This window comes from Solea senegalensis, linkage group LG16, assembly GCF_019176455.1.
Source record: "Solea senegalensis isolate Sse05_10M linkage group LG16, IFAPA_SoseM_1, whole genome shotgun sequence".
In the NCBI taxonomy this organism is placed as follows: Eukaryota; Metazoa; Chordata; class Actinopteri; order Pleuronectiformes; family Soleidae; genus Solea; species Solea senegalensis.
In genome coordinates, this window is record NC_058036.1 from 1,290,398 (window position 1) to 1,304,508 (window position 14,111).

The 14,111-nt window shown below is 42.9% G+C and overlaps 1 protein-coding gene across 2 annotated transcripts in view; it reads right to left on the reverse strand.

Annotated features, from left to right (window-relative positions):
* Nucleotides 1-2,105: 2,105 nt before the first annotated feature.
* Nucleotides 2,106-14,111, reverse strand: part of arhgap5 (Rho GTPase activating protein 5) — a 42,564-nt gene continuing 30,558 nt past the window's right edge. For both annotated transcript variants that reach the window (XM_044047307.1, XM_044047308.1), the window contains exons 4-7: nucleotides 7,427-7,504; nucleotides 5,495-5,626; nucleotides 3,301-3,406; nucleotides 2,106-2,912 (exon numbers count right to left, since the gene is read on the reverse strand). In XM_044047307.1, coding sequence (XP_043903242.1) covers nucleotides 2,594-2,912; nucleotides 3,301-3,406; nucleotides 5,495-5,626; nucleotides 7,427-7,504 — 635 coding nt within the window. In that variant the 3' untranslated portion in view covers nucleotides 2,106-2,593. The remainder of the gene's footprint in view (nucleotides 2,913-3,300; nucleotides 3,407-5,494; nucleotides 5,627-7,426; nucleotides 7,505-14,111) is intronic.

Below are 14,111 nucleotides of genomic sequence, written 5' to 3' on the forward strand. Positions count from 1 at the left end.
AACTTTATACGTCTATTTTTTTCTGCCCTCAAATTCGTTAAACCGTAAAACGTGGATTTAGAAACGTGTTTGAAATGAGCAGAGCAGTGGTTTTCATTTCATTTCACTAGAATATTAATTATGACACTTCAGTACCAGAAACTGTTTCTATCTACAAATATGAATAAACGTCTCGTCCGTTTGTGCTTCTCATGCAGAGATGAACCACGTCCATGTTATTTTCATTTACCAGGTAACTGCCTGAGGGCACCAGTGACCACTCTGGAGGTTATTTATTTGGACGAGAAACTGCACGAGACATCAGTAGAAATGTGAATTATTTACATATCTGTCCAACAGTTCATCTGACAGGCGTCAAACTGAGGGTTTTGGGTTAAATAAATGCAAGTCAAGAGGTTTGGGCGCAGGTTAAACCAGTAATCATTTAAAAAACAACAACAACAAATCAAGAAGAATGTGATGTTAGTGATTTGCTGTGGACATGAAACATGTGACCAGTTTGTCCAAACCTTTAACTGTGGATCGAAACAAGACGGTGTAAAAAGTGATAAAGTGTCAAATAAAATGAAAAAAATAAAATGACACACCCGTCTGTTCTGATGTGGACAGAAAATATTGTAACAAAACAAAAACTGTGAGAAATGTTTCTGCGGAGCGTCGTTATCATCGTCGGGGATTTAAAATCGACGCCGACGTTACGTTTTACGCGGGGTGAAAACTGAGTGTGACGACGGAAGTGTCTGTGGCCGTGAAAGCGACGAGGGATTTGATTTCGTCTCTCAAAGGAATTCAAACTTTTTAACTTTCCCAGCTGTTGTTGCGCGTGAACGCACACGCACACATGCACACGCGCACACACACACTCGTACACACATACACACTCGTACAAAGCGACGGTTGAGTGAAACCATCAGAAAACACACAGACAGATGAGAGTCCAGTACCCCGTCGTATTTCACTAAATCAGCACCTTCTGCTGCCGATACATTTATATATATATATATATATATTTATATATATATATATATTTATACTTATATATATTTCTTTCCTCTATTTAAGGGAAATCTATTTGACATAGAACCAAAAAATATGATATTAAGACAAAGAAAAGCAGAGAATGAAAACCCGTCTTTCCTCGCTCGTCAAAAACATGAAAGTTTCACTGTGTTTTCGTTTCGTTTCATTTTCTTTTTTTCTTGTTGTTTAAGCTTCAAAGTTCTTTTTTTTTCCTCCTCATCACTAAGTGGCAAAAAAAGAAAAGAAAAACAAGAGACATGCAAGTTTTATCGGATTCCAAACAAACAGAGAAACGTTAGAAACGGCAGATAGTGGGTTTTTTTCTTCTTTCTTTTTTTCTTTCTTTTTTTTTATATCCGCTCATGTGCCGTTGCATTGAAGGGAGTGGGGGGAAAGTGGGCGTGGTCAGTCATTGCATCGAGAGTTAAAGAGGTGTCAGCTGAAGATTCTCAGTGAAGAACATGAGGTCGGATTCTCCGAGAAAAGTCCTCCACTTTTTTTAAAATTTCCCTCCTGAATCCGTTCCTTCTCTCCGAGGAGAAGGTAGAAAAAAAAACTGGCTTCACACACACACACACACACACACACACCACCATCATCATCATCATCATCATCATCATCAACATCTTTATCTCACACACACACAATCTGACGTTACAAAAAATATATAAAAAAAAGAAAGAAAAGCATTTTTCAAAATGATAAAAAACAGAAACTAAAACAGACGAGAAACTGGCACGAGGAACTTAAGGACACAGATCGTGCGTGTGCTGTCCTTAACTGGGGTCAAAGGTCATGTCAGGGGGAGGGGGATCACATTGATGCTGTCTTTTAGTGTTTCAAAATAGTCTCCTCCCACCCTCCGCCTCATCTCCTCCCCTCACCCCGAAAACAAACAAAATAATCCATGTTTTCTTCTCGTGGATTCACGAGTGCTTGAAAAAAAACACAGACAACAAAAGAAGAAGAAGAAGAAGAAGAAGAAGAAGAAGAAGAAGAAGAAGTGGTTTTCCTGTGAGGAAATCTGCAGGAAGACTTGGTGAAGTTCCCGCAAAGCATCCTGGGAATTAATCCAGTCAAAGAAAACGGTGCAGTCGTTGCAGTCACAGGGACTTTCTCTCTACGCTAACTTCCCTTTAACGGAGGAGGAGGAGGAGGAGGAGTGTGCTATTCCATCAGGTAAGACAGAGGGGAGTATACTCTTCATTTAAGACCCCCAAAAAATGTATCCCAGAATCCCCGGAGTCTTAGATGCAACCCTGCTAGACGACGAGTGTTGTCTCTATGTGCCAAATCAAAGCCAGTCTCTGTGTAGTGAAGAAGAGGAGGAGGAGGAGGAGGAGGTTACGTCCGAATGTTAGTTCCAAAAAAGGGTGATGTGGGATTGTAATTCTCTAATCCGGGGATTTATGAGCAGATGTCACAGATTAGCTCTGATTTGACAAACAGCTGCTGAATCCTGACAGAGGGAAAATCACCAACCAGACGTTTATTTTTTGTTTTTTAAGTTAGAACATCCGAGACAGACGTGCTCCGCCCCCTCCGCCCTCCCCCCATCCTGCTCCCGTGGCTCTTAAATGAGCGGGTCGGGGTGCAGCGCGTGCTGGATCTGCTGCGGCTGCAGCGGCGGCGGCAGCTGCAGCGGCAGCAGCGCCTCCACCATGTTATGGCAGTGCGGCGGCGGCGTGCCCTCGCTGCTGGAGCTCTCGGCGACCTCGCCGCCGTGGAAGAAGTAGTCGCTCTGCACGATGAAGGACTCGATGACGGCCTGGTTCAGCTTGGTGGTGGAGAGCGTGTCCTTGTTCTCGAAGTCGGGCCGCATCAGCGTGGGCCAGAAGCAGATGGAGAGGTTGTCGGCCGTCATCAGCGTCAGCTTACTGTGCTGACTCACCCTGCAGAGGTAAAAGAAGACAAGTGTTACAACTAATGAAGTCTATGATGTCTTCATCTCACTGTGACACAGACTTTGTAAACCACTCACTCTCCCACAGAGAAAATCACTGAATTGAACATCACACACACACACACACACACACACACACACACACAGGAGTTGTTGATCCACTGCTGCCTCCATCGCTAAGTTCAGATGAGTTATTATGTCATTTAGGCATTTGATTGACCTCAGTGACACAAAGTGACCACACGAGGCAGCAGAGGACCAGCAGCTCCTGTGTCCCCGCCAGCTAAAATCAATGATTTTCTCTGTGGGGTTTGGTGTGGGAGAGTGAAACATTGATTAAAACTGTGTGTGTGTGTGTGTGTGTGTGTGTATTTTACCTGTTGAGGTGTGTGATGATGTACTTGAAGACCTGGTAGTTCACAGAGGGAAACTTCTTCACGATTTCTCTCAGCACCTGCAGACGCTCCATGTAGTCCACGATTTCTGTGACACACACACACACACACACACACAGGAGAGAAGACAAGAAGCGTTTTACATTCTACACACTCTCTTGGGAACGGAAATTATACGCTCTGGAAAACAAAAGGCTGTGATTCTGCCAAGAGCAGCTCCCACGCTCTGCGCGCACACACACACGCGTACACGCACACGCACACACGCGCACACACACACGCACACACACGCGCACACACACACGCGCGCACACACACACACACACACACACACACACACACACACACACACACACACACACACACAGAAACTGTACTCTCTCTTACTCGTGTTAAAAACTATGAAGGTCAGGTTTTTTTTCTTCTGCATATAAAAATAAACAGATTCTTATTTTTCTGTTCAGATTTTCATAAACAGCTGGTTTTCACTGCATCACGTTTATTTTTTTTTTACGAGCGTCTGGTCATAAAAAGGTTGTATTGTTCAGTTATGATCACATGACCCAGATAAAACTGTCAACAGCAACACAAACTCAAGGTTAAGGGCAACAAAACATAAGAAAACACCGTCTTAAAATTTCACAGACAAACAAAATAAAAGCCTGGGTTATCTATTCATCCATGCTGTAAAACAAGCCCATTTTCAAAGTAAAGGTCTCTGTTTCTGTTTGTCTGTGCTAAAACACAAACCTGCATTTTTTTTAAAGCTAAAAGTCCCAGTTTCTGTTCATCCATGCAAAAAGACAACCTACTTTTCAAAATAAAAGTCCCAGTTTCTGTTCATCCATGCAAAAAGACAACCTACTTTTCAAAATAAAAGTCCCAGTTTCTGTTCATCCATGCAAAAAGACAACCTACTTCCTCAAAATAAAAGTCTCAGTTTTCAGGTAAAATATTCGTCTGTTTGTCCACGATTAAACAACCTCACGGTTTTCAAAATAAAGGCCTCAGCTTCTGTTTGTACACACAGAAACACAGCCCAGTTTTCCAGGTGACTTTCAGTCCACAATAAAGCACCACCCTTCAGTTTTCAAAATAAAAATTCTCAGTTTGTGTTCGTCCACACTGAAATGCAACCTCACACTTTTCAAAATAAGAGTCTCCTCTCCTGCATCTCAACTGTTAAAAACATTAGAAGACTTTAAAATATTTAAAAATTCCTCCCCATTTTAGAATATAGTATAAAACATTAGTACATTGGAGTAGAATTTCAAAAATTCAAGTTGTAGAGACAGAAAAGGACCAAGACGACCTTGAGTGTCTGTGAGACGTAAAACATGGATGAAGTTCCTCGTCGTCTCCAGAGAAACTGTCACTTTTCCCTCGCTCCCACTCACTTATGAAATATTTACAGAGTTAGAAATACGAGCTACAATCAAACAAAGAGACAAAGATAGAAAAAAAAACCTCTCCAGGATATTCCACACATTCCAGAAACAGCAGGAATCACTTTATACTTTTACTCTCGAGATTCTTCATCCTCCGCGCCATCGATCGTCTTAACGAGACGCCGGCACAGGTTTTTAACGGCTGTTACAGAGGTCAGAGGTCGTTCAACATCACAGAGAAATATGACGAGGAGAAAAGGTTCAGCACTGAAACCTTTGATCTAACGGAGGGGAACGCCGCGCGCCGTAACTCCACAAAAAGGATGAATGTGGATTAAATATTAAGACAAAGAAAACGATAAAAGGCCTCACCTGTGAATCTGAACGTACAAACATCTGTGTGTGTGCTCCATTACAACAACAACGACAACACAAACAAACAAAGGAACTCTTTCACCACAAAGAGACGCAGAGAACTGACAAACTGTATTTGTCTCTTCAGTATTTACTGTATCTGTCCCTAACTGAACCAGCAGGTGGCAGCACTTGTTTGGTGCATGTGTGAAACTGAACATCTGAACCAGTGAAGTCCACGAGGCAAAAGAAAACGTTCACCACTGCGTTAAAAATGGAAACTGATGGAGACGTTAAAACGACGTCTGTGATACCTTCTCCTTTCAAAAGATCAAAGACTCTGTTCTCAGATTAGGGAAATCAAAGGCTCCACTGTTTCCTGAACACTGTGTGTGTGTGTGTGTGTGTGTGTGTGTGTGAGTTTATCTTCTTACTCGCTGCTTCCACCAGTTCAGGATGAAAGCTGTAGGGGATCAGAGGTTCAGGCAGGTCAGCGAAGAACGCCTTCAGAGCTCCAGCGGCAGCGTTCACCGCCACGTCCATCGCCACAAAGTCGATGCCGTGATCTGCAGAGAAACACAGAGAGGAAGAGATGATCGCATGTGTACACACACACACACACACACACACACACAGAGAGAGAGGCGTCTCCTCAGCGCCACCTTGTTCCACATCCATGCTAAGCTCAAGTGAGAGAGCGAGCGAGGCTCAGATCTTTTGTCCCATTAATCCACGTTGATCCAGACACGAGTCACACTGAGCTTGACCGGGTCGCTGCTGGGATGTGAGAGGAAATCCAGATCCTCTCTGATCCGAGTTAAGACCAGGACTCACCAGCGTGAACTGGGACTGGATCACATCTCCTCACGCAGTAACCCTCCCGATCCGCAGGGGGCAGTCGTCTGTGTTTGTATTCACAACAGCTGTAACTGTGAGACGCTAACGACGGCTTTTGAATACGTTTAAAGGAGCAGTGACGACAAAAACCACATTCTTCGCACTTTTTGTCAGTCAGTCAGTCAGTCATCATCCTGGACAGTAGGCCAGTCCATCGCAGGGCCACACACACACACAGATAGAGACAAACATTCACCCTCACACTCACTCCTACGGTCAATTTAGAGTGTCCAATCCACCTAATCCCCCCCCCCAATTTTTGTAAACTTTAAATTTAATTTGATGTTTTTGAACGGCAGAACTGTACACACAGAGACACGACGCAGTTGCCATGGTCGCGCACAACACCTCAGTTTCTGTTCGTCCCTGCTCAAACCCAACCTCACACTTCCTTCTGTTTTTAATGTAATCAATAGCTTATTTACCAGATTTTCTATTAAACATGTGCACAATTGGGGGTAATTGCTCATGAATGTGAACATTTTAGGTAAAAATAAGTCTTTTTCTTTTAGAATATAAGTTGTAGAAACCCAGTCCGACCTTGTGTGTTTCCGAGAAGTAAAACATGTATAAAGTTCCTTGACGTTTGTCGTTGTCTCCAGAGAATCTGACACTTTTCCTGAGCGGTGACTTCAACACATCAACCCATGTGTCATAATCCACAATTTATGTAGTAAATGTATACAAATAATCATTTTAAATCAAGACATAAGCATGGACGCACACACGGAGCCAGTGAGACGACACGGAAAAGAAGCCGGACGGCGTGGTCGTGTTCACTCATTACGTGTTCAGAGAGACCGGATCATAACGCTGAGGAGTCTTTCTATGTCACTGCTTCTGCTCCATCACTGTTGTAGTTCTGCTTTTGCTAAAGTGAGTTAATCAAGCAGAAGCAGCAGCAGCAGCAGCAGCAGCAGCAGCAGCAGCAGCAGCAGCAGCAGCAGCAGCAGCAGCAGCAGCAGCAGCAGCAGGGGTCATCACTTCAGCGTGGAGGAGGGAATCTATAACTCCTCACACGTCACACTGGTGCCAACAACCTCACTGAACAAGTGCTTATAGAAAAGAAGATGGAGGAGGAGGAAGAAATATGTAACGCTCCCCGTTAGGGCGTGACGACGTAACGACCGGGTGACGACAGAAAAGGAGGCGAAAGAGGAGGACAGAGCCCCGAGGTAACGGGACAGCTGTCACACTGAATCACACACACACACACAGACACACACAGAGTCGTCCAGAAACACTCAAGGAAGTGCAAAGACGGGAGGAGAGGCGGTGAAGGAAGTGAACAAGTGACAGAAAATAGGACAATAGGAGGAGACAAGGACACATAATGAAGAAAGAAAGGACACATTCAAGGACATATGGAGGAAGAAGAAAGAAAAAAAGGCTTTTCTGCCAGGAAGAAATCCCTGAAGCTCCTCCTCTCAGGTGTGTGGTTGTGGGTGTGTGTGTGTGTGTGTGTTTACCTTGATCAAACTGTTTCTGGATGTTGTCCTGGTCCGTCTTGTTCCCGCTGACGCGGTACAAGCCTTCCGTCGTCAGACCTGTGAACACAAACGCCAGCACACAGCATCAGTAACAGCCCTCACTCACTCACTCACTCACTGACTCATTCAGGAGGAATTTAAGCAGAAAAACTGTTCAACCAGGCAACAGAAGCAGGGTCATAAATTCTGTCTCATGTGGTTTTCTCAATCCAGTAGCACGGTTGTTTTTCTCTTCATTCTTTCTTTCAGGACTTTCGCTTTCATGGTTTTAAAAGCCTCACTTAAAAGTGCTTGACTATATATAGTTTCCTGTGCATGTGCAACCAGTGCAATCAAACATCATATGGGTGGAGTTCTGGGGTTATTGGTGGGCAACCTCGTAACCACATTACAAATTAAAAAATGACATAGACACATCAACAGAATGTGCCTCATATACTTGACACCATCTCCAGTATGTGTTTTTAGATTATTACAAGAATGACACTAAGCAACTAAATGAATGACATGGACGATTTCCTCTATGGGCTTTGGTGTGGGAGAGTGAGTGGTTTACAAACTTCACTTTCTGTCTCACAGTGAGACAAAGACGCGATCATGTGACGTCAATATGGCAGACTTGGCTCAGGCTGGTTCCCAGCAGCAGGGGGCGCTCACAGCCCAGTCAGCTCTGACCATGTGCCAGTACCTCATGCAAACACACTTCCCAAAACCTCGACTATGACCCAAGTACATCACACAAACATCTTTATATTTATATTAAATGACTCAACACTTGATTTATTTGCTCTTTCCGTCTTCAGCAGGTCTGAGAGCAACATCTGTGTGAGCGTCACAGCCAGCTGACAGCTGATCTCACACCAGTGCAGTCTCTCTGTGTGTGTGTGTGTGTGTCGAGACAGAAGCTCTTAATTAGAGCCATGATGCGTGTGTGTGTGTGTGTGTGTGTGTTCTGCTGCAGGGACAAACACAAAACACACACACAATCCATAAAGGCTATTTACAAGGTCATTCACACTGCAGTGTGTGTGTGTGTCTGTTTGTGTCTCTACCTTTGGAGACTATTTTTCAGACTCTCACCTGGTTCAGCTGTGTGTGCGCGTGTGCGCGTGTGTGTGTGTGTGTGCGGCGTGTGTGTGTGAGTGTGTGCGTGTCTGCAGAGGCAGTTAAGCAGAAGTAGAGCAAATGCAAATTCAGCTATAATGGATTCAAGTAAATCCAGAGTAAGCGTAAGCCAGTGAAGTGTGTGTGCATGTGCGTGTGTGTTTGAGTGTGTGTGTTGTTGCCTCTGACGTAGGGGATGGAAAACTGGGGGAAACAATCATCTGTGATATACTTTTTTACATAATATACATCGATATATCGATCACAGTATGAGTCAAATCAATATTTCTGCAGGGCTGTGTGATTTGTGTGTATATGTGGAGTTTAAATACTGATATATGAGATTTATGTGGAAATGTTTGTGCTTCTCAAAGAGTGAGAGTGAAAATACACTGTGGATACACACTAAAACAACACATCTACTGATAGCTGCTCGACCTGTATCATTTCTTTGGTTTTTGAATGTGTAAATGAAGGATTTCACGTGTGTTAGAAACAATGACATTGACTATAAACATGGTCAAACTCTGCTCTAACACTAATAATCAGGTTTAAAATGAAAGACGTGTTATTCAGTGACTGTATCAAACGTCATAAATACGATGATTATCAACAGGCGTCGTCACAGACACTTTATCACGATGAAGAGGAACTATGAAGACGTAATAACCATACGTTTATTGCCCAGCACTATGTGACATCAGATAAATGACGCCGTGAAGCGACGCCTTGCTCAAACATTGAGTCGTTTGAAGCCTCGGGGTTTATTTGTGGTCACGTGACTCATCTGCCGCGCGGCTGCTCATTCCTGATCCCGGTCGTCTCACACACACACACACACACACAATCAACGACTGTTTTTACCGTGTCATTTACTACATTTACACAACTAAAGAACAGATGAAATGAACTATAAATGTGTTTATCATGAAGACAGTGAAGAGAAAATCAAGACATCAAATGTTTAAATTGTGATAACATGAGTGTTTTCCTTTCTCCGACACTGTGCTGCACTTGAACGCAGCGCTTTCCATTAATTAGCTCGACCGTGGCGACACGCCACATTTTAATTCATCCTGTCACGCATTCATAATTCATTTTTTACACACGTCTTATTATGACAAATAAATTAAGAGCTCGCCCACAGCTTGTACTGGAATGTTTCTTTGTTTTATTTTTATCTCAGGAGAAACAGAGCGAGTCTGCGTGAGTGGAATAATAAAGTTGTTTCTTTTGAATCTGCTGAGACAGATCTTTAGTTTCAGTGCACACAGTCATGACATCAGTCATTAACGTAGGTTACAAATCACCAAGATTCAGTCGGCTGACTTCCTGAGTCGAGGCCATGGTTACGGTGGACACTTTTGTTCGTCTTGGTCTAAAACATCATCTCACCAAGTTTCAGCAGCCGTTTCGGCCTAAATTCTAAGGACATATCGACAAAGTTAAATCGTAAACAGAAGTTCTGTGTTGACCTCACACTGACCTCACACTGACCTGGAGGAAGTTTATGTTACTTTTTATCTTCAAAGCTTTGGACTCAAAAAAACAAAAATCAGCCGATAACAGTCAACAACAAACACAATCAAGCTCGACTGTTTACAGCCTGTTTCCTGGACTGTTTACAAAGTGATGATGTCACAGTTTAGGTCACGTGACAAAAGTACAAACCAGGACGACCAACCCGAGACAAAAGAGCGGACATATGGTTTGATTGACGATGATTCAAAAACACACTTTGTTTGCAATGATGCGACTCTTTTGCGTGTGTGTGTTGTTCGATAATGACTGATAAATGTCTTTCTGTTGGGTTGTTGTCTGATACGAAGGAAGGAAGTGGATTTTGTACCGTTTCTTGTCTTTTTTTCTATAATGCATTATTTTGACATTTACATTTGTTTTTTCTTGTTCAGTTTCTTCCGCGACACAGTTCACGAACGCACGCAGACGTTTGTGTGACCTCTGTGTCTCTGTAGCAGCGCGTATTGTAATCTACGTCACGTTTGTGAACGCTTACTTCACTGAATTCACTCATTCACCCGCCGCCCTGAACGTCAGACGACCTCCGACTGAAAGTCACCACCCTGAAACGTCGCTGTGTCTCTGTGAGGATATTTGATTCTCAACAGGATGCTCACACACACACACACACACACACACACACACAGTGAACCCGAGGGGAAGGAAGTTAGCAGTGCAGCTCATGTTTGCATGTTGGGATCTGATAAGACTCGTCCTGCTGTGATATGATCTAATATCCTGACACACACACACACACAGTGAGTGTATCACACGTCACTCTCGTCCTTCTACACATCTGTCTGTCTCTCTGTCTGTCTCTCTCCATTCACTGCCCGTGTGCCGCAGTTTTATTATTGCCGTAGCAACCATCTGCTGTGGGAGGGGACAGGAAGCCAGTTCAATAAGTGAAAGTCAATCAACGGCTATTTTTAACTCTTATTTTAACCAGCCAGCCAGACACACACACACACACACACACACACACACACACACACACACACGTGATGCATTAACCCTGAACCTGAGACATCACTGCTGCTGCTGCTGCTGCTGCTGCGGCTGCTGCTGTCGACTGAAACTGAAAAAATAGACTTGTAGCAACACAAATCCTTGTTTTTACTTCATCTATTGACTGAAAGTCAGCGCTGGGAGAGTTTTCAGTCCATTTTCCGACATGTTTGGTGTGTTTTTTGAACACAAAAGTGCAGAAATGACATTTTTGGCAGTTTTCGAATAATAATCAGGTAATAAAGTGGAGTGTGTGCACAGAGAAATAATCCATGACGTGAAAAACCTGTTGTAAATTGTGAAATATGTTAAAGTTTAAGGTTGTAAAAACATAAACAGTTGAGTGTGTGAACCATGTGGAACACACACATCGAAGTTATATATTGGTAACACGTGTGTGTGAACTTGTGGGATTTAAAGACGCGATCAAAGGAATCTGATGTTCTGACTTCTGACGATTGATCATATCATAACAGAGTTGGATTTGCTCTAATTCAGACTATGAAAGTGGCGTTTTTATACCCGATGCTTTTGTGATACATTAGTACGTTCATATCCTCTACACTGTTATTTACACCGCTCTGTGATTAGAGACGCTGACCAATCACAGAGTGAGAGAGAGCGCCTCCCATTGGCTGTTCCACTAAACCGCAACACTTCAACATCACTACAAAGACAACTGAAACAAATAAACTGGGTCAAAGAAGAGTGTTGTTTGAAAAGGTGTGGGGCCTAAAGTTGAGCCTAGTGGAACACCACAGTTCAACTGGAAGCTCTCAGAAACTCTGTCACAAAATACGTTCTTTAAGAACCTGGAGATGAGACTCAACGTGGAGCGCTGGTCACTGACATCACACAGCCTGAAACGATGCCATTTAGGCAGGAAGTGACACTCGTCACGTCCAACGACATTTTTAACTGCAAAACTTTTGATAAAAAGAGAAGACGTGGGTAGATTGTGAGTCAGAATTACGAAACCGGAGAATGGAAGAACATTTGACCGGATCACAGAAGACGATCGGGAAGACAGAAGTGAATTACGACGGCAATCCAGAGTCCAGTTTATACATTTAGTGTTTTTAAATGTTTAATGTCCTTTAAATACTCTTTACATGAACTTCCATCCATCGTTGAAAGCTTTGAAACCGTAGCACTCCTCTCATATTGTGTTATTTTACTCCAGATGTGGAACAAAAGGCAATTTTTCTTTTTCTTTTTTATCACTACTGCACGGCTTACATGTGGTTACATTTCCATTTAAACAATGAATATTACATTTCTATAAAACAGTGCATTTGTATGTAAATGTTACTGTTAGAAGCAGCAGCAGCAGCAGCAGCAGCAGCAGCAGCAGCAGCAGCAGCAGACTCCAGCTCTCATGTTCCACTTTCACAAATCCAGGACAGTGGGTTCTTTCCCGCTCATGATACGTGTCATGTGATACGCTAGCACGCTAACACACACACTGACTCATGCATATGAGGAACATGATGAATGTGCAGGTGAAAGCAGCTGGAGGTTGTTGTTTTTTTTCTTCCTTTCTTTCTTTTTTTTTACTCCCAGTGTAGCTTTTTTTTCTCCCACAATCCTCAGCGTGAGGAACGAGCTGAGCTTTCAGGTCTGGAAGTTGTTCTGCCTCTGTGTGTGTGTGTGTGTGTGTGTGTGTGTGTGTGTGTGTGAGAGCACAGCTTTATGTGTATGGGGTTAATGACCTAAGGTGAGCACCTTCTTTGTCTTCACACACACACACTGTGGTCTGGTGGAGTCATCAGTTTCCCTGAGTGAGTGAGTGAGTGTGTGTGTTAATTTAATGAGTGACCCTCACACAACAATGAGTCAATATAAATCAATACAAAGGCCAGAGATAGAGAGACAGAGAGAGAGGGAGAGAGAGTATGATTTAATATGCGGGTACCTTGGGTAATGAGATACACACACACACACACACACACACACACACACACACACACACACACACACACACACACACACACACACACACACACACACACACACACACACACACACACACACACACACACACACACACACACACACATGCATTCTCTAGTCCCTTTGCTCTAACCTCAAATTCTAAACCAGGTCTTAAACCCCCCACATACCCTTTAAAGTTTTGAGGAGCAGACAAAATGTCCTCAGGTCCGTGGTGAGCCAGACACACAGTCGTGGACATCAGCCTCAAACACATCGTCTATATTTGAACTTGTTAAGACAAAGCCTTGGTAGGCGTTCCTGGACAGTGATGATGTCATCGTCATCGTTAATCACTAAACCCTGAGTCTGTGATTAAAACTGCTGAGTCATGTTTTATCTTCACACACAAACACACACGCATGACTCAGTCATGACGAGGGGGATAATAAAGGATTCATCCATTCACCGTCACTTCATAAAAAAGTTAAAGATTAACAGATGTGAAAAAATAATAAAATCCTGCAGCAGCGAGAGCAGGAGGACAGAGAAGCAGCGAGCCAGAGGGAAGAAGAGTGCAGGTTAGAAAAGGTTAAAGACGATAAGGGACAGAGATGGTTCACCATGTAAATGTCTCATTTACATTTAGTCCACCTGATTTTCATATTCATATATATATATATATAATATGAAAGGAGAGGAGAGGAGACGGTTCCAGGCCTAACAGATGACATGTTGCAGCCTCAGGTTATTGTCCTATTCACTTGAAAAACCTTATGTGTCCAAATCTGAGGAAACACTTACAAAACAAACGAGTTAGTAATAATTAGTAATGTTAGATATCACTTTCTCATCTGATCTGTTAAACTTAAAGAAAACACTAGAGATCATTTTTCGTGTGGTGAATAAAAACCTTACGAGGATTATTTGTGTTTGAAACGCTCACAGTGACAACAAATATAATGAAATAAAGAGATACATACATACATACAACATGTTTAGGGTTCAAAAACAGTTTGAAATGTAAAATAACTACAGTTTACGATGTGAGTTCTATAATGTTAAGTGTGATGTTTCTTGTATTTTGTCTCCATTTACC